Source organism: Antennarius striatus, chromosome 3 (genome assembly GCF_040054535.1).
Source record: "Antennarius striatus isolate MH-2024 chromosome 3, ASM4005453v1, whole genome shotgun sequence".
Taxonomy (NCBI): domain Eukaryota; kingdom Metazoa; phylum Chordata; class Actinopteri; order Lophiiformes; family Antennariidae; genus Antennarius; species Antennarius striatus.
In genome coordinates, this window is record NC_090778.1 from 3,825,641 (window position 1) to 3,852,698 (window position 27,058).

Sequence of the window (27,058 nt, forward strand, 5' to 3'; positions counted from 1 at the left end):
ATCCTTCTACCAATATATTCACTATCTCTCCTCTGGACATGTCCAAACCATCTCAGTCTGGCCTCTCTGACTTTATCTCCAAAACCTTTAACATGTGCTGTCCCTCTGATGTACTCATTCCTGATCCTATCCATCCTGGTCACTCCCAGAGAGAACCTCAGCATCTTCATCTCTGCTACCTCCAGCTGTGTCTCCTGTCTTTTCTTCAGTGACACTGTCTCTAGACCAAACAACATTGCTGGTCTCACCACAGTTTTGTACACCTTTCCTTTCATTTTAGCTGAAACTCTTCTATCACACAACACACCTGACACTTTCCTCCACCCGTTCCATCCTGCCTGGACACGCTTCTTCACCTCTTTTCCACACTCTCCATTGCTCTGGACTGTTGACCTTAAGTACTTAAAATCCTCCACCTTCTTGATCTCTTCTCCCTGTAACCTCACTCTTCCACTTGGGTCCCTCTCATTCACACACATGTACTCTGTCTTACTGCGGCTAACCTTCATTCCTCTCGTTTCCAGGACAAACCTCCACCTCTCTAGCTTCTCCTCCACCTGTTCCCTGCTCTCACTGCAGATCACAATGTCATCTGCAAACATCATAGTCCATGGAGATTCCTGTCTAACCTCGTCTGTCAGCCTGTCCATCACCATAGCAACAAGAAGGGGCTCAGAGCTGATCCCTGATGCAGTCCCACCTCCACCTTGAGCACACCTCACCAATGTCTTACAGTCCTCATACATGTCCTGCACCGCTCTAACATACTTCTCTAACATACATACACTTTTAAATTGTACTACTTGTAATAATTATATTAACAGACAATCCTGTTGTCATTATGTGCTCCCTTTTAAGTGTGACTAAGAGGTTTGATCATTTTTCCCATTGCCGTCCTTCTTTTCAGAGTTCTCCTTGCTGGTTTCTTCACACCTCTTACCCTGAGCTGCGGTTCCAGCGTACCCTCGATGTTGATCTCTGTAAAGAAAAATCTTCATCAAACACAAGATGGTGGGAGTTCTTCATGGTGGCAGTCTCCTGTTGATGCCACCTCCCTGGAGCCAGAGGAGTCACTGGAAGAGGCTGTTTGTCTGTGTCTCTGACAGACTCTTGAAGAAGAAACAAACCTGCCCAAGTTTTCTTGGGCAGGTTTTTCTCCTGATCGATCCTTTGGTGTTCCAGGAGAAAGGTTTTTATCAAACGTGTAAACAGATCACTTTGAGAAAAACAAAGATTCTTTCCGTTCAGTGTTGGGGCGCTTGTATATATTTAATGTATAATAAATGCATAGAATGGCATGTATAGTATAATAATTGTGAGTACTCATAGTAAGCCTTTCCAAACATCTTAATTTTTGGCCACATGAATGAAAAATAAAATAGATGCGAATTGAGAAAACAACATATGGAACACAACCAGAAAATGATTAGTTCAAGTGTTAAAATGATTAATATCAGCTTCTTACAGTATTTTCCGCACTATAAGGCGCACTGGACTATAAGGCGCACCCTCAATAATTTTTTTGTTTTATAATTTATTTCATATATAAGGCGCACCGGATTATAAGGCGCACACAATAAAAATAAATAAAATTTATTTGATAAACTGCAGCGGCTGTAGTTGCGCAATCCGTCCACTAGATAGAGCCGCGCTGCTCAGGCACTCATGATTGCATTCATGACTTCCTGACTACCTTTGAATGGCCCCTATTGTTATGTCAATAATCCATTCTGAGCCTCATCAAGGAAACCTGATCACTTGATCACTTTTCCATCTTAGAAAGAAGTCAACACGCATATTAAAAAACCTGACATTAAAAACTGGTTAAATTCATTACGAGTTCAGTCAGTGCGAACAGAGCGGATTATTTCCTGATCTGAAGTTCGAAGCAGATATTTAAGCTTCGTTTATTAATTAAATATTGTTTCGATCGATCGGTAGTCCAGTCGGAGGTGAGGTGCTGCTATTTGCTGCTGTGTGTCCTAAACAAACTAGTTTTTAATGTCAGGCTGCTAATTTACTGTCAAATGTGACGCTGTTTTACTCCTAGAACTGACTTTAACGTCGGTGTCTCACCGATTTACAACATTTGTAAATCAATTGCAGTACAGTAGACACCTTTCTACCGTCTGAGAGCAGCTCAGTCAGAGCCGGGACTTCGGTGACGCCCCTTGACTACCGTTGTTAGGGGGCGTGGGCCCGAGTGCCTTGTGAAGGGGCGCCTCTGGTGGCGGAGTGCGGCATGACTGGCGGCCAGACTGCCGGATGTTTTTCAGCGATCATGTTTTTAACCAATATTAATATGAATATTAATCCATATATAAGACGCACCGGATTATAAGGCGCACCACGGGATTATGAGAACATTTTAGGCTTGTAGGTGCGCCTTATAGTGCGGAAAATACAGTACTTGCTCAGGTTTTGTTGCACCTACCTGTAAAGAATAGTCAGCGTGTAGAGTAGACGACCGATGTGCTGGAGAGAACTTTTAAATGTGAGTGAGTGGGTTTACATTAATTTTGACACACGCAAAAACACAAATAAACACAGACACAGAAACACTATGGCAGCAATTTGGATTGTTTCTACTATGATCTTTTCTAGATCCGTGTCACGTCTCTGGACTATTTTTATCCTGTTTTCCTGTCACTATCATGTCATTCCAGATCAGGTCCCACTTGTAATCAGTTCATTCACTTCCTTCCCTTTGCTCACCTGCAGCCATTCGCCGAACCGGCCACCTCTCTCCATAAACCCACCTCAGCCGTCAGTTCTCTGCCAGATTCTAAGTGTTCATCCTGACCTGCCAGCGTTTATCTCTTGCATTTTCTGATTGTGTGTTTGACTCTGCCTTTTTCCCCAGAGCCTGCCTGCCATCTACCCCTTCTCAGATTTGTCTGCCTGGTTTATTGGATTGCCTTTAGTGTATGACCCGCCTGATTACTGGACTCTGCCTGTTTGCCTGCTGTCTGTCTGATTCCCTGGTATCAGAACCCTGTCTGTCCAATTAAACCTACAGTACATGAGACTCTTGACCTGCCCGTTTGTCTGTCGTGCTTTTGGGTTTTGGGTTTTTTTGTCTTGTCTGCATGTATTCTCATAGTTTAACTCCATAAAAGGAGTTTATGAGATCAATGCTTATTTTAGTCTTGCAGCAAAATCTTTTATATATTTTAATGCGTGCATGTGACCGTCACCAGTCCTCTGGGAACTAAATTGTCAGTCTTTATTAGAATGTCCTATTGTGAGCCAGAGAGGGAAGTGCTGCACCTCTGTGAGTTAAGGGGGAAAGCAAAAGGAGACAGGGAGAGAAAACACAAACAAGGTAGTGGATAGAAGGGCAGTGCTGTTGGAGTGAAAAAGGTTTAGACTGTTTTATCATATCTTAGAACTGATACCTTAATACCAATGTTATAAAACACCAGATTAGTGGAGGTCCTGATATTATAGAATAGACCACCAGAAGAAACCAGTGTAGGACGAAGATAGAGGGCATCAGATTGTGATGACTGAGGTGAGACTCATCACATTCTGACGGGACCCAATGGTTCTCAATAATTGGACTCGACAGTAGCTGGTAAGCCCTGAGCCAACATGCATGTGTGATGAAACCAACACCAAGACAGGCTACTAGCAGGGCCACGCTAGCTGAGTACCCCCAAACCCGTCAGCCAGGAGCACCCAGAAGCCATCACCCGAAGAACCACCGGGGGCACCGAGAACCATGTAGACCAGAGACCCAGAGGAGGCAGCGGCCGCCACCGCACGACTCAGCGGTGCGTGTCCCATACAGCTAGTGCTTTGATCTACAGTCTTACACTGGCTTTCTCCCTTGTCTTTCTATCTTAAACGGTTCCTGAGTGTACAAAAGTTGAAATTTGATCGTGATCTATTTTTCTCAAGGTCATCATCTCATTTTCAGCCCCTTTGCAGCCTGAGTAATGCGCTTTTTGTTTCATCTTTCTATCTGCAACGGTTGCGAAGATATTTGGTGGACAAACGAACGGACGAACACACGAATACTGACAATTACAATACATCACAGCTTTGAAGCAGGATGTCATGAGTATAACTTTATTTATCCCTTAAGGAGGTTCCAGCAGGGAATTTAATTTCTCCATCACACACAGCACAGTCAGTGCACAAACACAGAAAAAGCACACAGAAAGCACCATAGAAAATAATACAACACCAAATACAAAGAATAACAAATAACCCATCAAGAATATACAAATAGAAAATCATAGGCATAGAAATAAAAAATAAATAAAAATAATAAACAGGCCTAGTTAAGTATGGGTATAGTGAAATGTCTATAGTGTTTGCATTCTTTTTGCTGTATTGTCTGTGTCATCCCTCAGCTCTTGTGTGGACTCTCTTCTTCTTCACCTCCCCCAGAGAGGAATGAGCAGTTTAATGGCTCGGGGGAAGAAGGAGTTCTTCAGTCTGTTGGTCCTGCATGTTGGGAGGCGCAGCCTCTGGCTGGTCAGGTTTCTCATGCTTCTCTGGTTGTTGGTAACGGTGTGTAGAGGGTGGCTGACATTGTCCATGATGTCCAGCAGTTTGTCCAAGGTTCCCCTCTCTGCCACCGTTGCCAGAGGGTCCAGCTTCATCCCGACCACCGAGCTGGCCCGCCTGATCAGCTTCTCCAGCCTGGAGAGATCCGCCTTGGTCACGCTCCCTTCCCAACACACCACAGCGAACGACAGGACACTGGCGACCACAGACTGATAGAACATCCACAGGAGGAATAAAGCAGTAAGAGATATAAATTGCATATATGTATGTATTTGTGGAAGGGATTTACATAAAAGGATTAGGGGGAAAAAAGGTCAATATTGTGGGATAAAATGCAGATTTCTGACTTTGATCTCAGAATGGACTTGTTTTCCATCATTATTTGTATGTTGTTCTACAACCCGAACGCTTCCCAGTCTTACATTGACTCATTAACCTGAATCATTTCTTTGATTTTAAATTCAAGTTTCTTAATCAAGATTTTTAATCATATTTTTTTAATCTTACATGGATTTATGGATATGGACTCCTACCTATGGGTTTAATTCAGAGACAGCCTTTCTGATCAGCTCCGCATCCAACACAAGAATTCATTCATTGGTAGTTCTTACTGATTTTTAAAGCATACTTCCTGCTTAATTCATTTTAACAATTTAAATATAATATAATATAATATAATATAATATAATATAATATAATATAATATAATAATTCCTGTAAATTTAAACACAGCTCATTCGTAGTTAACTTGCTTTTACATTACGGTGTGTTAGATTGCTTCCGGCTTGACACGAGTCATACCCACGCTCGATTCGTCCATTAACCAATCATCTATCGACATTTACTTCCGTACTTTAGGACTTGTCAAGCTATGATTGGCTGAAACCTTTGAAAGCACTTGAACGAGCTGTTCTTCCTCTCTACCGGTTATGAGAGCAGAGACACAACGATGGAGATAGTTAAGGCTGTCCATGTTTTTATGAAATCGCTGCTGTTTCTACTGTTGTGGTCAAATTGTGAAGGAAGAGAATCGGAGTTCAACTATGTGACCTGCGGCTCTCTGGTCAAGCTGCTGAACACCAGACACAACGTTCGGCTGCACTCCCACGATGTCAAATACGGCTCAGGTAACTTCACACATCCGCACATCTATTGATTACGTAGCCTACATTTAGTCCCGTTTACTAGCTTGTCATTCCGATTGCATTTTTTTTTTAAATTAGCGAGCCATATGTTGAATTTCATTGAAATACCAGATAATTTAAAGTCGCCTTGCTTATATACCAACATCTAAACAAAACACAATATACTGACCCCTATTCTCCAGTGTGGAAGCGAACTAGCAATAAAACTTCAAATTTAATTGAAAAAATGATATTATTTTGGTATTAATTTTTCAAATGTGTCGTGTGAATACGGTATAGACATACAGGATATGTTTACCAATGTATTATGGATTTAATTTTTATTCCGTAAATACAACAACGACATCATGCACTGGTTTTGAACATTTTATTTGACACCGGTGTCAAGAGCTCCCGATCTGTGACAGTGGAAAGGAAAATCCGGTCAGACGTTTCAAAGTAAAAGGTTACTTTTCAAAATAAAATGTAAAACTTTTCTTGCCCCAAGATGAGAAAAAAATAAACTACTAATGTAATGTAATGTACTTTTTCGGAAGTCATTACTACTTCAGGAATACTGAATTGCATCGGTTAGCTATGGTTTGGAATCGGCTGTGTCTTCACTCCTTTTAGATTTCAGTAAATTATCACATAGCCTTGTAAAATGTTGTTTTGTTTACAATCAATTTATGGTAACACAATGATGAAATTATTTTTTAAGAATTTTTTGATTCTACTGTTTAAAATTATGGGCTTGGGTTAGGATACGTACAGTCTGGAATCACTGACTTTAAGTAGCTTAAAAAATAGTTCACACCATTGACGTGCGGTGAGGTTCATACTGGTGAGGTACTTACGTCATCATGATCACGTGATCAGGTTTACAACAATATGAACCTACAGTGTCGTTTATTCACCATTTAATTAGCAAATGCGAGTGGGATACGTTAAAGTCTCATTGCAGAATTATTTACACGTACAAACTGTAACACACAAATAAGCATATTTGATTTTAAAAAAACGTAATGTTGTTACCTACCTGTTAAAATGTCAGATTCACTTGTAAATGAAGTCCGTGTGCCGCTCCCTGTGAACAAACGCATCAATAACTTGTTTGTAGAAATTGTCCGTATCTTCCTTCAGTTTGTAATATGTAATCCTCCATTTAAATAGGCGAGCAGAAAAAAAAAATGCTGCTCTTGACTTAATGTAGATCGTAGCCTGCATTCACTTATTCTTTGGCTGAGGAGTCCCGAGACAAATCCCTGGGAGCATCAGCGCCCCCTACCATGAGGCAGGAGAACTGCATGCCTCACCTAGTGCCTTTTCCCAGCGGTTTCAGGACCGCTCAACTCAAGAAAGACGTTACACACATGCAGCTATTGACAAAAAAAACACTGTGCATTATATACATTAGTGAAATTACGGGAATTTAGTTTATTAAGCAAACATGTTTGAACATTTTAATAGCCACAACAGAGAGTTAGCATTACGGTATCACTGTATAGCATACCAGCACAGCTATCTGCGCTATTGCGCGATCCCTGGTGAGGCTCGGCTGGCTGTGTTGTAAGTGGTTTCTTGCTCCACTTAACTGCTATTTACCATTTAATACTGCAGCTACACAGTTTCTCGCAAGTACTAGTATCTGCATGATTTACTGTCATTATGAAAGGAAAACAACTTGAATTTGTGTGATTCTACTTGTGCTAGCTTAAGAAAGTCCAAATGACTGTTTGTTTTTTGTTTTTTTGCTCTTCTTGATGTGTGTGTGTGTGTGTGTGTGTGTGTGTGTGTGTGTGTGTGTGTGTGTGTGTGTGTGTGTGTGTGTGTGTAGGTAGTGGACAGCAGTCTGTGACTGGGGTAGAGAGCGCCGATGATGCCAACAGTTACTGGCAGATTCGTGGGAAAACGGATCGCCCGTGTCAGCGTGGGATGGCCATCAAGTGTGGACAGGCCATTCGTTTCACACACATGAAGACTGGCAGAAACCTCCACACACACCACTTCAGCTCACCCCTGTCTAATAACCAGGTCAGATGAGGGCTCACACACTCACAGAGGGAGAACACGCATCAGACTCTGAGGCTTGTTAACAGGATGCATTCATTTTCTGTCATCACCCTCTGCAGGAGGTCAGCGCTTTTGGTGAAAACGGTGAAGGAGACAACCTGGACCTGTGGGCGGTGCAGTGCGACGGCTCCTACTGGGAGCGAGACGAGGCGGTGCGTTTCAAACACGTGGGCACCGACGTCTTCCTGAGCGTTACAGGCGAGCAGTACGGTCATCCCATCCGCGGCCAGCGGGAGGTGCACGGCATGCCCTCTCCCAACCAGCACAACTGGTGGCGCTCCATGGAGGGCGTGTTCATCCTCCCCAGCCAGGAGCCGCTGCGCCACGACGAGCTCTGAGACGTCAAGCCTGTGGATTCCTGTTTTTATAACTGCCCTGGACCAAATGATGTTATGTGTGATGATGCAGAGTAGTTGATAAATGACTCATCTGTGTGTGTATGAAGAACTCAGGGTGTTGAGAGATGGGGGGGGGGTAAAGGCTAAGTCATACTCTGTGTAAGGTTTCTATGTGGTCTATTTATTCTGATGGTTTCCTCCATAAAGAATCTCATAAGGGAGAAAATAATAAATGACATCTGCTCCTCAGAAGGCCCAACATCGAGTTGGAAAGACGTTACTCTGGATGCTACAGAGACGTGTTCTTTTATTTCCCGTATTTAAACAACCTCTTTAAAAGTGATTTTTGTACCAGACATATTTGTGGACTACTACATCCCCTAAAAATATTCTCTTGTGCTGACTTCTTATCAGGGTCTGTTCTAATTTTCTATTTAATCTAGAGCTCTGATACATAGACAGAAACTAATGGTTACCATATTTCAAGTGACTTTTACACAAAAACATGTTCTCATAACAACCAAACATTTAACCTGCCATGTGTCTGCGTTCATGAAATCAAAGCTGTGTGACAGCTTTCACCAAATTTTTGTTCTGATTTGAATTTTTTCGCTGATTTGTGTGACAATTCTGACACCACATGAATGTACCATGAGGACTCTACAACTAAAACAGGGCCTGTTTGAGCCTAAAAATCCCAAAGCGCACTGGCGAATTAAGAAATGTAAACACCAAGACAAAAAAATGATGGAATCTCATAAAAGTTTTGCCCTGATATCAAATTGTCCATCATTCACTGGTGTGAGTTTTCCATCAGAAAAGAATTTCTCAGGAGACTGAAACCAGGCAGCAAGTAGACTAAAGAATCCCGCAACAAGTAAAACCACAACAACACAAACTCGCAACTTCTGATATACAAATACAACCGTGGCTCATATTTAAATAAAATTCATTACACGTTCAGTAACTATTCCATTCACATAGTTCATAAAGCTAAAGCAAAGTTTTGTACCCCGCACAAACCCAACAGGAACATTGATCCCACAAAGTCCTGGCTTTGGCCAAAGATAATTTCTGCTGCAGATCAGTTATAGTGAACAAATACATGGTTTTCAGCTCAAGGCCTGCTTAAGATCAGAAACTGGTCCTTGGGCTGAGATCCCTGTGGAACTCTCTAAGACAAGTTTTATCCCTAATGTGATTTCTTGATATATGAACCTCATAAAAAGCTGAGATTCATCATTACTACAGCCTCCAGAAGCAGCACAGTCTGTGCTAACATATGTTCTGTCTTTATAATAGTTACGTCTCTGTTCATCATAACTATGATGTTTATATGAAGGGAAAACAAGTACAGACATTTCATTTGTCTTCCCTTTACTGTGGCTATGAAATATTATTGTCTTAATAATAATTCACCAGTCACAGTCAAGGAAGACAAAATGTGCATAATAGTGAACTATTATTTAGACAATAGCAGTTATGATTAAGACTATAAAATGTTTGGTATTTGCTTATATTGAAGAAATCAATGAGATGTCATTGTCTGGAGTGCTGTTTTTTTGCATAAATTATTTACGATGCTACTGGGATTTACAAGCTCTCATTTGTTTTAAAGGTTCTAAATAAACTGGGTATAGAAGATGATCAATGTTATCTTTTTTAAATAAACTCTCAAACCCGTCAGATCCAACATTAACCCAGCCAGTGGAAAGAGTTTCCAAAATCATTCTATACAAATATGAATACTACTCACATATTAAAGTTGCTAACATTATTTGCAAATATTTCGATAACAGGAGCACTACACTGCAATGTATTTTTTTCTTTTTTCATGGCACGAGGAGCTATTAATTTTTCCACTCAGGTACTGCTGATGTGACGTGAATTATCCTGGTGAAATTAAGCATATGAAACAACAATGACTTTGCTCCATGTGCCTTATGAATGGCCCCTTGGGATTAAATTACGCGCTTTGAATTGAAATGAATAGAATTGAACAGACATCCAGTAACTCTTCCCACCAAGATACAGCACTGATAAAAAATACAGTGTAGCACACAGAAATAAATAATCTAGTAGAACAACTCTAAAGAATAATAGAGATGAATGGTTTCTAAGCTATGAGTCATACTGTAGTAGGAAAATCGTCCGTACAACATGTATAATACACTATGATAGCTTCAAAGTATACAAGCATCTATAATCAAGAAAGAAAGAAAGTCCAGTGGTGAACTGTGTCTTAAATGTTGACTCTTAGGTGAACATTCTCTTGGATCTTGTTACTGACTGTGGTGGTGAACTGTCTCTCTGGTGTAGACCCTGTGGAGAACGATCTATCTGGTGTAGACCCTGTGGTGAACTGTCTCTCTGGTGTAGACCCTGTGGTGAACGATCTATCTGGTGTAGACCCTGTGGTGAACGATCTATCTGGTGTAGACCCTGTGGTGAACTGTCTCTCTAGTGTAGACCCTGTGGTGAACGATCTATGTGGTGTAGACCCTGTGGTGAACGATCTATCTGGTGTAGACCCTGTGGTGAACGATCTATCTGGTGTAGACCCTGTGGTGAACTGTCTCTCTGGTGTAGACCCTGTGATAGATAGATAGATAGATAGATAGATAGATAGATAGATAGATAGATAGATAGATAGATAGATAGATAGATAGATAGATAGATAGATAGATAGATAGATAGATAGATAGATAGATAGATAGATAGATAGATAGATAGATAGATAGATAGATAGATAGATAGATACTTTATTAATCCCGGAGGAAATTGCATATATCCACTGCTCAGGTATTACATAACAAATAATACTGGATAAACACCAGGAGAAAAGGAAACATTGACATCACAGGACATACCACAAGACATACATTACACTAACAGACAGGCACATGCAGCACTAACAGGACTTATATACTAAACTATAACTAAAATATAAACAGTATAAAATTTTAAAATATTACAGTATTAAAATATAAACAGTATAAAATAGAATCTAAACAGTATAAAATTGAATTAAAATATAAAACAGTATAAAAAATAAATAAATAAATTATATATATATATATATACAACAGTATAAAATTAAATTTAAATTAAATTAAATTAAATTAAATCCATATTCAACCCCGTGCTGACCTCGCCACCTCCCCCCCGCTCCTCCTGAGAGAGTCATTGTACCCCCTGATGGCACGGGGCACGAAGGAGGACCTCAGCCTCTCTGTGGAGGCGCTGTGTGACAGCAGTCTGCCGCAGAAGGTGCTTCTCTGCTGGGAGAAGGTGGTGTGTAGGGGGTGCCTGGTGTTGTTCATGATGGTGAACGATCTATCTGGTGTAGACCCTGTGGTGAACTGTCTCTCTAGTGTAGACCCTGTGGTGAACTGTCTCTCTGGTGTAGAAGCTGTGGTGAACGATCTATCTGGTGTAGACCCTGTGGTGAATGATCTATCTGGTGTAGACCCTGTGGTGAACGATCTATCTGGTGTAGACCCTGTGGTGAACTGTCTCTCTGGTGTAGACCCTGTGGTGAACTGTCTCTCTGGTGTAGACCCTGTGGTGAACTGTCTGTCTGGTGTAGACCCTGTGGTGAACTGTCTCTCTGGTGTAGACCCTGTGGTGAATGGTCTCACTGGTGTAGACCCTGTGGTGAAATGTCTCTTTGGTGTAGACCCTGTGGTGAACTGTCTCTCTGGTGTAGACCTTGTGGTGAACTGTCTCTCTGGTGTAGACCCTGTGGTGAACTGTCTCTCTGGTGTAGACCCTGTGGTGAACGATCTCCCTTGGTGTAGACCCTGTGGTGAACGGTCTCTCTGGTGTAGACCCTGTGGTGAACTGTCTCTCTGGTGTAGACCTTGTGGTGAACGATCTCCCTTGGTGTAGACCCTGTGGTGAACTGTCTCTCTGGTGTAGACCCTGTGGTGAACTGTCTCTCTGGTGTAGACCCTGTGGTGAACTGTCTCTCTGGTGTAGACCCTGTGGTGAACTGTCTCTCTGGTGTAGACCCTGTGGTGAATGGTCTCACTGGTGTAGACCCTGTGGTGAACTGTCTCTTTGGTCTAGACCCTGTGGTGAACTGTCTCTCTGGTGTAGACCCTGTGGTGAACTGTCTCTCTGGTGTAGACCCTGAGGTGAACTGTCTCTCTGGTGTAGACCCTGAGGTGAAATGTCTCTCTGGTGTAGACCCTGTGGTGAACTGTCTCTCTGGTGTAGACCCTGTGGTGAATGGTCTCACTGGTGTAGACCCTGTGGTGAACTGTCTCTTTGGTCTAGACCCTGTGGTGAACTGTCTCTCTGGTGTAGACCCTGTGGTGAACGATCTATCTGGTGTAGACCCTGTGGTGAACGATCTATCTGGTGTAGACCCTGTGGTGAACTGTCTCTCTGGTGTAGACCCTGTGGTGAACGATCTATCTGGCGTAGACCCTGTGGTGAACTGTCTCTCTGGTGTAGACCCTGTGGTGAACTGTCTCTCTGGTGTAGACCCTGTGGTGAACTGTCTCTCTGGTGTAGACCCTGTGGTGAACGATCTCTCTGGGTAGACCCTGTGGTGAACGATCTCTCTGGTGTAGACCCTGTGGTGAACGATCTCTCTGGTGTAGACCCTGTGGTGAACGATCTCCCTTGGTGTAGACCCTGTGGTGAACTGTCTCTCTGGTGTAGACCCTGTGGTGAACTGTCTCTCTGGTGTAGACCCTGTGGTGAACGATCTCCCTTGGTGTAGACCCTGTGGTGAACTGTCTCTCTGGTGTAGACCCTGTGGTGAACTGTCTCTCTGGTGTAGACCCTGTGGTGAACTGTCTGTCTGGTGTAGACCCTGTGGTGAACTGTCTCTCTGGTGTAGACCCTGTGGTGAATGGTCTCACTGGTGTAGACCCTGTGGTGAAATGTCTCTTTGGTGTAGACCCTGTGGTGAACTGTCTCTCTGGTGTAGACCTTGTGGTGAACTGTCTCTCTGGTGTAGACCCTGTGGTGAACTGTCTCTCTGGTGTAGACCCTGTGGTGAATGGTCTCACTGGTGTAGACCCTGTGGTGAACTGTCTCTCTGGTGTAGACCCTGTGGTGAACTGTCTCTCTGGTGTAGACCCTGTGGTGAATGGTCTCACTGGTGTAGACCCTGTGGTGAACTGTCTCTCTGCTGTAGACCCTGTGGTGAACTGTCTCTCTGGTGTAGACCCTGTGGTGAACTGTCTCACTGGTGTTGACCCTGTGGTGAACTGTCTCTCTGGTGTAGACCCTGTGGTGAACTGTGTCTCTGGTGTAGACCCTGTGGTGAACTGTCTCTCTGTCCTGGCTACCTGGTGCCGATCCAGTGTGCCCCCTGCTTCTTTTTCCAGGCAGACATGGAGGATGAAGCGTCGTCTCTCTGCTGCAGTACTTCTTTCGTCCAGCAGGAGGAGACACATTACCGTTAAAAGCCAGGCGGTGTCGCAGGGACGAGGTTTATGACCACAATCCTCCTTTACGTCGGGATTCTGCGTCTCCATGTGATGAAACCTCACCTCACTGGACGCCAAAGCTAAATTAAAGGATGTGGAGCCGCCGGGGGGGCCCGGGAGGTGGGGATGACACCTGGGATCTGTAACACCATGTCATTCCGCTGCCCCGCCGTTTTACACCGGCCCTAAAACATTATTGCCTTTTAATAGCCGCGTCATTGACAGCGTGTTTCAGCAATCATTCACCACTATTTTGTTAGGCAAAATAATGTTTTTCTTTAAAATGTTAAATTAATGTCAAACCTAAACGACACACCAATAAAATAACCTTCCTTCCGGTTAGATAATAGTTTCAATACGACAGTATTTATGTTAGATAATTTATCCAGAGAGCCTTTAATTAGTCTGATGTGGGGAGATAAGCTACAATTTAATTACAGGAAGACTGACCAGACAAATCTGCATTTCCTGTGGAATAAAACAAAAAAAGGTGGCTCCACATGGAATTCTTACACAAGGTGACAGAATTCCACAAGGACTGAATTTGATCCTTAAATGTTTTTATTTCTAACGACTTGGAATAAAATTGCATCACGTGACGGGTAAACGTTTGAAGAGGCCAATCCTCTAGAATGAAGTGGTAACTTCAATCTTTTATTAGTTAATAAAGTGCAATTAAATAAAGTGCATATTGAAAACATCAGATTTTTTTATTATTATTTAAGGATGTCACTTCAGAACAGACCTGGTGTCATTAAGCATAAATCCAGTCATTTTAACCTCTTTTTTAAAAAATTTTATCTGACATATTCAACTATGGAAAGTGTTCTCTTGTTTAGTGGGGCACACTCTCTAGGAACATTCAGAGTTTTATTGTCTCTCCTCTTCAGGAGGAACTTTTCCCTCCTTTTTTTAAAGGTGCACTGCTGCTGACCTTTTGACGGGGCCTCTGTGGCGGAGGGGTGGGATGTGGGGGTGGGGATGGAGGGTAGGAGTCCAGGCTTGGAGGGGGTGCAGAGGGAGGTCCCAGCAGGCAGAGGAGAGGAAATGTAAATGTGACCACCCACCTCTGAGGAGGAAACTCTGTGTTGTTCTATTACCTCGGGTGTTTTCTTCTGTTCTGTGATGAGCCGTCCCTCACACGCCACTCAGTCTAGAGCTGCAAGGAACGGCCAGCGAGTAGTTCATTAAGAAGTGAATTAAAATAACAGTACAGTACATAATCCACATTAGTTTAGTGAGTGATTTCTAACAGAGATTCAGGTTTAATTATTTAAGAGGTTTTCACCACGTTGTAGCTGTTCTAAACCACTTAAGGATTATTTATGCTTTACAGAATGTTACGCAGTCACAGCCAGTTTTTTAATTTTTTTAATCCACATGCATGCTTTGAGCAGCTTTACGTCATAAATTGTTTATCACTGATCTTTATCAGGCAAAAGTTTAAAGAGATGTTTGAATTTCTATGCATCTGAACATTTAACACAACTGAAGAAATTGCATCTCCAGAGGATATATTGTCCATTATTTTCTGCACTATAAGGCGCAACTAAAAGCCCATAATTTTCTCATATACCTACAGTGCGCCTTATAATCCGGTGCATCTTATACATTAAATAAATTATAAACAATTTGTTAAGCGTGCGTCTTATAATCCAGTGCTCGTTGTAGTGCAGAAAATACTGCACTCTTAATATTTCAATGTCCATTTTGTCTTTAAAGATAAAACCTGAAAACCTTTCAGTGTTTTATTTTAACTTAATTTAGTTGAAACAGATACTTTGAGATACTCCTGATTTTATTAGTCCGACTACATCCACTCCATTCCAGCAGAAGTAAATGAGAATTTGTTGGTCATAAAAAATTGCGTCCATCCTGATGCAGATGTATCATTAAAACAAACTCATTTCCATTTACTTCCATCTTATTAGACGGAGGTGCATAAAGTGTAAAACCATATATTTAATGAACGTTGCTGCTGCGTGTTTCTTCTTTCTTCCTTTCGACTCTGGAGCTTCTGATCTTACGTTTACCGGCCACTTTAACCTCGGATCAGAACGATGAGTTATCTAATCGCATGAGTGTAACCTGAGGAACAAAAACATCCACGATGTCAACACTATCATGTAAACCTCAGACGTAACTGACCTTTAATATTCCCACCCCAACATACCATCAGAATAAAACACGCACACACCACTTCTTCATTTAGTGTCAGCTTTATTGAAGTAACTGTTCTGACAGGAAGGTGAGCGCAGTGAAGGTGTCAGATACCTTTGGGTCGCCGTGCCTTTGCTCGGGGGCCGGCTGAGGCGGGGTGTGGAGGAGGCTGGGCCCAGCTGACCGATGCCCTTTCATTATTGCACTGCTTGCTGCAGCTCCCACAGTAGTGCAACAGGGAAAGAGTGTCAAGCAGAGAGCGTCCCGCGGCCTCGGCCCAGGTGATGACCTCGAGAACGTGTCACTCATCCCGGTGCGAGCAAAAATCCTTTTCACATTTACCAGTTTGTTTGCGTTCCACTCGGCGTATGACGCATCTGACAAGACTGCAGTTACACACATCAGGATGAAGAGGCAGGAAAGCAATAAATAAAGGGAACAAAACTGAACAGATAAGGTGTTTTTGTGCAGCAGCTGTAAGGTTTAATTCAAACTCTGGCTGAGCTGATGTGGAATAGACAACTATGACAGAACAAATAGTTAAATAAACTACTCATAACTGTACAATCAATGCCCTTTTTGTTGGAATTTATCAGCCGTCCTCAACAGTTTATGTAGGCCAGGGGTGTCAAACTCATTTTCACCGAGGGCCACATCAGAATGATGGCTGTCCTAAAAGGAACAGATTAACTAATAAATTTAACAAATTGTGATGTAAAATAAATGTAACTACTTCTTAATGTTAAATAACTCAAAATGTATTACTTATTCAAGTTAAAAACATTACCGTTTGCTTATTGCTCTCTTAAATCCTTATATACATCTTTCAACAACTTTTTGTCAATGTTAAAAATGGGTTTAATTACTGCATTGTGGGAAATGTAGTTTTGGTCAAAGCACACTTTTAACCTCTTTATGTTTTGACACTCTGACCATTTATGCTCTGGCGGGCCACATAAAATGATGTGGTGGGCCACATTTGGCCCCTGGGCCTTGAGTTTGACACATGTGGTGAAGGTTTTGAGTCAGTGACATCAGCGCAGACAAGCCTTAGAATTTCTACATGTTTTAAATTCTAGTGTGTTGCACTTTTCAACCCTTGTTTGAGGTGAAACACTGAACAACAATCTCAATGCAAATGTTGAATTTAAAGTTAAAGCTTCAGCTAACAAAACTTCTCCATCTGCTGCCTAAGACCCTCTGTTTTCCCGCGTTTGTCTACAGGATTACACAAAAAACCAGGGGATGGATTTTTGCAACACAAACAAAACAACAAAAAAAACCATGAAAACACAACCAAGAATGAATGTAAAGCAACAACTCTTTCCATGAGCAGCCCCCCCCCCCCCTTGCAGGGGTGTTGGATTAGAGGGGGAGGGGTCAGACGTATAGAACGTCACACTACGCCCCTACATTTGATCTGCCTTCTACTTAAGAGATATTCTGAAAAGTGCCCAGTGTGTATGGATGAACGTGAATCCAACGGTTTTACTGATGGTGAATATTTTTTTTCTCAGCTCCATTTCCATTCAGAACCTCAACATTAAGTATTTTCCGCACCATTAAGGCGCACCTAAAAGCCTTTCATTTTCTCAAAAACCGACAGTGCACCTTATAATCCAGTGGGCCTTATTTATTTGTGAAAAAAGTTTTGAAACGGGTCATTCATTGAAGGTGCGTCTTATAGTCCAGTGCGCCTTATAGTGTGGAAAATACTGTGTCTTCTACTTTAATGCTTTCTAGCATCAGCACTGTCCTATCCATCATCGCAATTCTATGATTTTCAGACCATTTGCTTCATTTAAAATGTATTACTTATAGAATTTTTTATTCATTTTATGTCATTTTCTTCTAGTAATCGTGACTTTTCAGAATGCGACCGGGACTGCTGAATTTATAAGAGGTAAAAATGCAATTACACAACGGCAAACTCCTAATAAAGAATTATTTTCCACGAGACCAGCTCACTTACTGATGGTATGTTAAACATTGCTGCAGGTGTATGTTAAACATTGCTGCAGGTGTATTTACTCTAACAAAACTACCAAAATTCCCAAGTGACTTCATGTAGATATAATAATTTTATTTAAAAGGTTCAACCAGTTCATTGTTCAGCAAACAGCTGTTCACCAGTAGGTTCTCATACAGTTGACGAGTGAGACCTAATAAACCTGACAGTCATGAGCAGAAGCCTCGATCGGTTTCATCAGCTCCAGAACACACCAGAGGAGGAAGACCAGCCCTCAGAGTCAAGACCCTATAAGCAATATTGCACTACTGTGTGAACTCCAGTGAAAGCAGAGGCAACATTGATAGGGTCTCGTCTGTAAGGTGAACACAAACAAGACAGAGCAGTTCTCGGTGCGATCGGAGGCTATAGCGGAGGAGACGGGTTAACAGACAGCAGGACGGGCCCTTCATTCTACACCGACGAGCAGGAGGACTTACCGTTGATCTCATGGTCACCACAGAGACGTTCACCTTTTTCAAAATGTGCAGATTTTGAGAGCTATGGAGCAAAAACTGAACAAACCACTCACAAATCTCCACTATTTATATTTTTATATATAATTATATGAATTAAATAGAATAAATGACAATGATATTTCATTTTGATTGGTATTTGCTTTTTGTCGTTTTAGAAAATAAAAAGGGCAGTCCGTTTGGGGAATAAAAGATGACTTTTCTTTCACCTAATGTCTTCTCTATCCATGAAATGTGTGAAAGCCCCATTTTTTAACCTCCTTAAAAATTTCACTGGTTATACTGCAGAGCTTCAATAATTTGTTCGACAGACAATGAATCTGGTCTTTCGTGGTATTAGATTTGAGATTTTTCAGATGAGCTGAGTCACTTAATGACCTGAGTCACCATTTGATCTTTTGTATGTTAAAGTGTAGATGGACACACCGTTTTAATTTGACACCTGACTGATGTGTTGGAGCTCAGACATCACCGATTCAAATGTTTTCAGCTGCAGAGGCCTTTAACTGAGTGAAGAGCAGAAAGATGACGCCATCAGCCGTTGATGGAACAATATGAATAGTTTCAGTCTGAACTTGGACTTAAAACCATTTTCTTTTCTACTAATATCAGCAATAAAACTACAATTGAGTTTGACCATTGAATGTTTTCATTGTTACACGTCATGATATAATAAATCTGGATTTTCCACTTTTTCAATTATTTCCAACATTTCATCATGATTTAATCGGATATTTATGACACCATATAAACGCATTCTACGTAATAAATAAATGACATGGTGAATTCATGTTACATTAATAGAAATACTAGCAGCTCGTCAGTATCCTCCTCACATCTGATCGCTGCTCTGCTCTTCAGTTTCAGTTCGACTCTTGAGGGAAATTCTTCTTGCAAGTTTGGCGTCATTCCTATTTAACTTGCTGCACAGTCACAAAATCTTCAAATAGACATTATGCTTTAGTCTCACCTTGTTCCTATTTATCAGAACAGGTGGGTCATATTAAAACAGACCTGCTTTATTTTCAGTGGCAGGGCAGGATGAACTCTGACCCTCATTAAGACCAAACGCTTTGGAGACAACAAATGCGATAAATTCCTCTCTTCTTTTGCCACTTTTTATGCTTTGATAGTCAAGACACCTCAGCACGCTCCAGATCCGCTTTCCAACCACACCAAAAAAAAAACCTCTTTATGGCTTATAATGAAAGTCACATTGAAGATTTCAATTTTTTTTTTTTTTGCAAAACAATTCATCCCATTAATACAATGACAAATCTTCACCAAGTATGACAACATATTTAAAATATTTAAATCAGTAACACACACTTATAAACATGCACATATGAGCCTGTCATTATCAGACCTGTACTGTTGAAGCAAGACGTTTCAATCTGAAACATAGGTGTGACCTTACAACACATTGTGACATCATATCCCTCACGTTACTGTTCAGACTTAGTTCATCTGTAAATATCAAGTCACTAGTAACCAGATAGTACTGCACTCGACCCTTGATTAATCCACAAAATTATTTCCTAGGTTAATGGATTGGGTCAGCAGACTATGAGCCGTGCAGATGTCTTCAAAAGGTCTTGTTTCGCCTAAAAACCCAAAGAAAAAGCGCTATGAAACTCTCCCTGAACACAATCAACTCACTATTACCACAGAGTCAGGATGAGTGAAGAGGATTATACCCCAGAATAAATACCACCATAAAGAAATCTGCTGTGGGTAGCCTGGAAGCAGAGTGCAGCTCCACCTTTAAGACACTACATATAGAGTTTGTATCAAAGGAGTACAATATCTAAAGGCTTTACATCAATTCATACACAGTCAAAGTGTTGAATTCCCCATAACATCAATTCAGCGGCAAAGTTTCCCATCAGGGCATCAATTATCTTCACCCGCTTCCTCCGAGCGTGACGTTTCCTTTTTCCTGACCAGAGGATGTAGAAACAGAGCGACCTTTTGTGTTTTTTTTGTTTTTTTCTCATCTGATCTGGTTATTTGTTCATTCACGTTATTTAACCCCACCCCACACCCAAAAACTTCTCATTCCCCGCACAGACAACTTCACGTCCCCACTGAAAACGAATACAGGCCTGGCTCCTGCTGTGACATCAAGAGAATCCCTCAATAAGGCAATTACGTCTCAACGCAGGTTAAGATCCACATGAAAAGAAATTTTAACAGTGAAACTTGTGAATTCTAAAGTAAATCCGCATCTAGTTTTTTAGATTCAGACAAGTTAGACTTGTTACTGTCACTTAAAAGAAAGACTGAAGACAAGATTTAAGGGAGGAGGCGTTGTGACTCATTTGACTTAATGGCTTTACTTCACTTCATGAATTTAATGATGAGACAACAACAGGTAGCAGAGGTGCAGAACAATGAGGCGAGGACGGGAAGATGTGAATATTAATTCGAAAAATGTGCTTTTTCAAATCAATTGATGTGATTAATATAAATGTCTAAAATGCAAAGAAAAAAAAACCCACCTCAACCCAAATTGTGGGAATTAAAAGTAACATCATATCTATATAAAGATATATCTTATGTATTTTCTTTATTTGCTTAGGTTTTTTTTTTAATATATACTGATGCTTAAAACAGTTGATTAACATCCCATTCTTGTAATCATGTGATCAACAAATTGTTCCAGATTCCTAAGTAATAACACGAGAGCAGCTAACGCAGACCACCCCTATCAAAAAAAAAAAAAACCGGCCTCCTTTTTCTATTTGCAGTCAACAAAAGCTGGAGGGAGACAATGTACAGCAATCAGCATGGACGCCACGGCGACGTAAACAAAGAATGCTGTATACTGTAATTACAGCTGCAGTCGTGTGACGTCCGTGCGCTCGTGACGATGCGTTCACAGACACACGGTGCGTCTGGCGGCGTCTGGACTCCAAGGTGCTATCGGTGTTTTTGCTGTGGATCAGGAGGCTACATGCTGCTGCACATGAAGGGGGCTGCTCTTCCCCCCGCCCCCCATCAGTCAGGAGACGTGCTAATGGCAGCTGTGACTGGAGCTCCGGCCCCTCCTCCCAGGTCCGTTTCCTACCAGCTACACTTCATATAGACCCAGTCTGCTCTGGTATTTGCCTGCCAGCATGAAGGAGAAACGACGAGTTTCTACACGCTGCACATTCAGCCATACTTTGGCCTTTTTAAAGTTCTCCTTAACGCAGCGCCGCCGCCGCCACCGTCACCTGATGGAGGCTTTTGGTTATTTACATGTGGAGCAGCGGCGGGGAATAACAGGGATGATATTCCAGCATGGAAGCCACAGTATGGCTGAAAAAGGAAAGAGACAGCCGTGACACCCCCCTTTCAGATGCATCATTTCACCTAGCTGGATTTAAAGTCAAGTCTAACTCAGAAGTTGGATTAAATGTCTGTGGAACCATCTTTATCATTTATTTTCCGCACGATAAGGCGCACACAAAAGCCTTTAAATGTTCTGAAAAACCGACGGTGCGCCTTATAATCCAGTGCGCCTTATAGTGAGGAAAATGCTTTAGTTATTTATTATCATGGAAATGTAATTGAATCTAATGCATCAAATAAAATGAATGACGTGATTAAAGAAGCCGGCAGGACAACAAACACCAGATCAGATCAGAGTCGCTTTTCTTTTTTGAAGAGAGGTTTCTTCAGACTGTACAGCCATTGAATCACAATTATGTAATTTGACGTATGTGAGCTTCAATCAGCAGCTTCAGACAAGCTTCAGTGAAAAAGAAGAAGAAGAAGCTGTGACCCGACACGCCGTCCCCGCACTACAACACTTCTACCCCTAAACACACACAACAGCAAATTCCACAGTGGCTTGCAAAACAGTGGCTAAATATGACGCCAAAGGCTCCAATGCTCCAAAGGCGTGTGTGTGTGCGAACACACACACCACACACACACACACCACACACACACACACACAGGGAAAAACCGAGGACGATGAAAACCCACCCCCACCCCCCTTCACTCAGAGCGGCCCTGCCCTCCACATTCCTCACAAGGAGCCCCATCCCCCCCCTTACGACCTGCCCCAAATAGGAAACTTACCCCATTTTTTCCCACCCACACCGTGACTTCTTCAAGCCTGCACATTCAAATTATGCTTCTAAAAGCCGACTGAATGAGAATGGGGGGGGGGGGAGCATTGTGCTCCGCACACACAGACAGTACGGCCACAACAAAACCACTGCGGCGCTAACCTACAGGTCTGCACGTTCCTGTACTGACAGCACACACACACACACACACACACACACACACACACACCGCTTGCAACAATCCTAAGTAAAATGTTTAAATGCAATCAAAACACCATGTTTTATATAGTTTAATCCAAATGGGATATTTCATAAAAAAATTGCAATTGTTTTTTCACACATGAAATTTTTTTTTTTACTGTCGATTATTTGTATTTTAACAATCTTAATTTATATTTTCCAATAATTTCCAATATGGCGTCAAAAAAGACAATTCGCTGAAAAAAATTTTATCCCTTAAAAACAAATAATTACCATTACCATCCAAACATTGATTTTACATTAGAAGTCTAGATTATGTAATTAGGAAATATCAAAATAAAAATAATTATGCAAAATTTAAACAAAAAGGGTTATTGAGGCAAAAGTTGAGGTCATCTTGATTCTTACTTCTGATCGTGTGACATGAGACTTATTGGAAAGCCTCGTCAGCAGGATAATGATGGTCCAGAATTGTAAACTAAAGGATTGTTACACCGCGGGCCCACATGTTGCGACACATTACACTGTTTAGGAAATTGTGTGAAAAGTTGAGAAAGTTGACCTCAAAGCATGTTACTTAATCTGACACGTGGTCTGCAAAGCAAACCAAGTCAGCCTCTGAAGTTCTGCGAACAAAATGTCCTGTTTTTTTTTTAGGAGGCGTGGTTCAGGAGGCCTATATCCGAGTAAAACACAACCTAATAATGCAGCATGGCTGAACAGAGGAGCTACGCTCTCTTCCTGTCAGGAGAACCTCTGGCCTTAGCTACCGGTTCCCAAACTATGGACTGGGGACATCCAGCGGTCCATCAGAGGAGTTTTCAAAAAACACAGTATCTGATTTCATGCAATAAAATTAAATTGTTTTTTCCATGGGGTTTAGCTGAACTCAATATGTTGGAACAATGCTAGTCTCAATAAGTGAAATGTTCTTCCTTTTGGATTGTCTTCAAAAATCAAGGTCATGTTTATCGTGTCTCTTTAAAAAACGAACTCCGCCTACAAATATAACCCTTACATACACGCCTCATTCAATCTCTTGGTTATAATAGTGAGCAAAAATTAACCAAAGACTTTACACGCTTCATACCTCGCCACACCGCTCTGTTCCCAACATAGGTGCTGATGTTAACTTGACAATCAGAATCGGATTATGGGATTTTCACCATGTATTTTGTGAACTTATACTTGGCCAGCGAAGAGCAGCTGTGGTGAAAATGAGTGATCTCCTCTAAACCTATGGCCTTTGTCATATGACTGGTGCTGGAAATGTGTGGGGAAGGGGTGGGGCCGCCTTCCAATGAGAACCTACAGAGGCTCCTCCACCATTCCTCGTCTATTTTCTCCACTTAAGCAGCATCCGTCCTTCCGCTTGCACAGCTGCTGGAGTGTAGAGCGAAGGCCGAATGCTATGACAATACTATTGCACTGCTTTAGCGGATGGTACAGTAGTGCAACATCGTCAAAGCAGCTGACCTCTGCATGCTGGGACACACACACACACACACACACACACACTGAATGTGCTCAGCTCTGTTGCTGCAGGCACTCACGCACACACACACACTATGTACGCACCACGACGACAAACTGGGTGTTGAAATAAATAGACGCTGTGTGTCCTGTCCATTTACGGCTAACAGAGACAATTCTATACGTTCAAATATGATTGGTAAGTAGAGGAAATGGGGGTGGAGAAAGAAGAGGAGGCATGGTGTGTATGTGTGTTTGCATGTGTGTGTGTGTGTGTGTGTGTGTAAGGGGGGGGGGGTTGTCAGCCAATGCCCTTTTAATATTGCACTGCTCATCTGATTTCACAGTAGTACAACAGAAAAAGGGCTTTGGACAACAAAGCTGCTCTTCAAATGAATTTTCTTTTTCAAAAGCCAGCATGAACGCCGTCAGCTCCAACCTCCTAAACTATGTGGACAGTACAGGACCTATGTGTTTGTGTGTGTGTGTGTGTGTGTGTGTGTGTGTGTGTGTGTGTGTGTGTGTGTGTGTGTGTGTGTGTGTGTGTGTGTGTGTGTGTGTGTGTGTGTGTGTGAGAGCCGAACACACCAAAACAGCTATTAACATGTTGGGAGCTACGTTCCAAGTAGCAGCCGTGAAACGACCTAACAGGCTTAATAGGTTTGGAATACAATATAGTTTATATGGCGTAAAAATGCATTAGCAGGAAACACTAGAATCTATTCACATTGGATATGAATTGTTAAAACATGAAAACATGTTTGCTGGGTGTTGGTTTAGGGGCTCGTCTGTGCAGGTCAGTCACCTTCTTTTCTCTTTTAACATGAAGAAACATATTTACTCAAATGAAAGCCAGCTATTCCTATAGACTGTGGCCTCACTGAAAACAGGCAGCGAGCAGGACTTCGCCTGGAGGAAACGAGGGTGGAGAAAACATATATAGGGCAAAGAGCACATTCCGCCATACAATACCAGAAACCTTCATTTAATACCTACTATTCCTGTCCCTTTGGCCAAAGTGGCAATTTGAAACCATCCTCCTTTAGGAAAGCCGATGGGTGGGCGCCTGTGATGGGCTTTGTTATTTCCAATGTCTGGAGAAGTTTACAATCAGCCAAAGTGCTCATTTTCTTCACCAAAACTCACACAAAACCTCTTCAGACTCCACATTTAAAAAAAAACAAACAAACAAAAAAAACCCCACCACCGGCTACACGGGAACAACTTTGTACTTTTTCCAGTCTCGATTTAAAAAAAAAAAAATCACACTTAATTAGCCATAAAGAAATAGCTGGAATAAGGTATGCGAGTGATTTCCTGACAGAATAAGGAGAATGCAGACTTATTCTTGTTCAAGTTGTTTTCTCCACATGTTCCTGTTAAAAAGCATGGTGTCAAATATTAGGCTGTTATGACACCAGCCATACAAACACATTCCGACACTAAGAACCCCTCCATACCTAAACACATGTAGATCTCTTAGTTCTTGGAAAAATATTTAGAAAGAAAGAAGTTTAGCCAGAAAAAAAATTTTTTTTCTTTCTCCACAAACTACCTGATGTCTTTCAAACTGCAAACCAAATAAAACCTACAAACAAGGGTCGTTTGAGGAAATAATTGTTGCTTAAATAACCAGCGTGGAAGAGGGTTCCCTAACAGCTGCCTGTTGAAAATAATCCCCCCCCCCAAAAAAAAAAAAAAAAAAAAATTGTTAATAAGATTAAACAGCTGGGTTAATTTATTCAAGTGTAATTTAAGACTAATTTGTCGTTTTTCTTGGACCCACGGGTGTAACTGGAACCCACTGGAGTCTGTGGATTGGCCCCGGTGATAGTAGCCGACTTAGTTTTGATATCTCAGTCTGCCGCCAAGAATAATCACAGGCACGAGCCCACACCTGTCAATCAATCCCCTTATCAAAAGCGCGCGCGCACACGCACGCGCGCCCGCTCTTCCACTTTTCTCTCCCCCCCCTCCCCCCCCCTCTCTCTCCCACAATAGCTGCGATACAGTTTTTGAGAAACGGGGGGCTCGCGGCACCTCTCCACGGCCAATCAGACCCAACGACATCCAGGTCTTGTCCGCGAGCTCCGCGCCATCCCCGCCCCGCGGCAGAGGCAGCAGAGGCGGCAGCGGCAGCAGCCGCGCTCCCCCCCCCCCCCCCCCACCACCCCCACCCCACCTCCCCTTCTCTCGCGCAGGCTTGAGGTTCTGGTACCTGACAAGAGGCAGGGCCGGTCCAGCTCAACGCACACAAGAAGCACAACGGAGCCAAGTTGCCCACTTTGGCGGGGGGGAAAACCCTCCTGGTCGTTACCGTTTATGTCCCATGCGTACGTCCGTTCCTGCCGCAGTAACGGTGCGCGGGGCGCAGCAGCTCCTCGGTTAGAAAAACGGGATTTCGTCTGTTGGCAACCTCACGGCCTCCCAGCTCCGGACTCCATCTTTGACTAGTTGACATTCAGCTCTTGCCGAGACAAAATCCTTATTTGCATGCCAGTCCACCATTGGTTCTTTTCCGCGCTTGTCTCTAACCTCATTGGTGAAAATTTTATCTCATAGTCGTCGGGATTGGCCACTTACAAAGGGGACGTCATTGTATAGTTTAATTTTAACAATGAACACAAATTCGCTCTTCCATTCACAAATTTCTCATTACCCGCGTTAGAGGAGATACGTGGTTTGATATGCTTCAGAGGGATAACGAAAAATAAATAAATAACAGTTGTTTTTCTTCAAATAATTTTTTTTTTTTTTAAATAAAACATGAAACTGGTAACGGACTAGCCTATCCTGTCCACAGTGGGCTGCACACCATCTACTACTGTCTTTGTAGGCCAGAGGTGAGCACAGGTGTGGCTTACATCACACACACACGTCACACTAACAACACCTAGTTTCCAAAATGCAGAATTCAAAATAACTTTTTTTTTTTTTTTTTTTAATTTAAATGGAGATTCCAGCAACAGGGAGAGAAAAGGTTAAAGGCGACAGGACTCAGTAGAGGTGCTGCGGTCAACGCTCGGAGGTGGGCAGCGGCCTGTGAAATCTGGCATTCCTGACCAATGGAGCTGAAATAATTGCATTGTCCGGCGGAAAATACCCGCCTCTACCCCAGTCACCCCTCTCTTCCTTTACCCTCAGTGGGCCACGGGACCGACGGGATGATGCCTCACGTT

At 42.2% G+C, this 27,058-nt stretch overlaps 1 protein-coding gene across 1 annotated transcript; it reads left to right on the forward strand.

Annotated features, from left to right (window-relative positions):
- The first annotated feature begins 5,430 nt into the window (after positions 1-5,430).
- sdf2l1 (stromal cell-derived factor 2-like 1) lies at positions 5,431-9,681 on the forward strand. The gene is made up of 3 exons (XM_068311198.1): positions 5,431-5,645; positions 7,480-7,676; positions 7,775-9,681. Exons 1-3 carry the CDS (start codon positions 5,468-5,470, stop codon positions 8,051-8,053), a joined length of 654 nt encoding a protein of 217 aa, XP_068167299.1. The 5' UTR covers positions 5,431-5,467; the 3' UTR covers positions 8,054-9,681.
- The last annotated feature ends 17,377 nt before the right edge of the window (positions 9,682-27,058 follow it).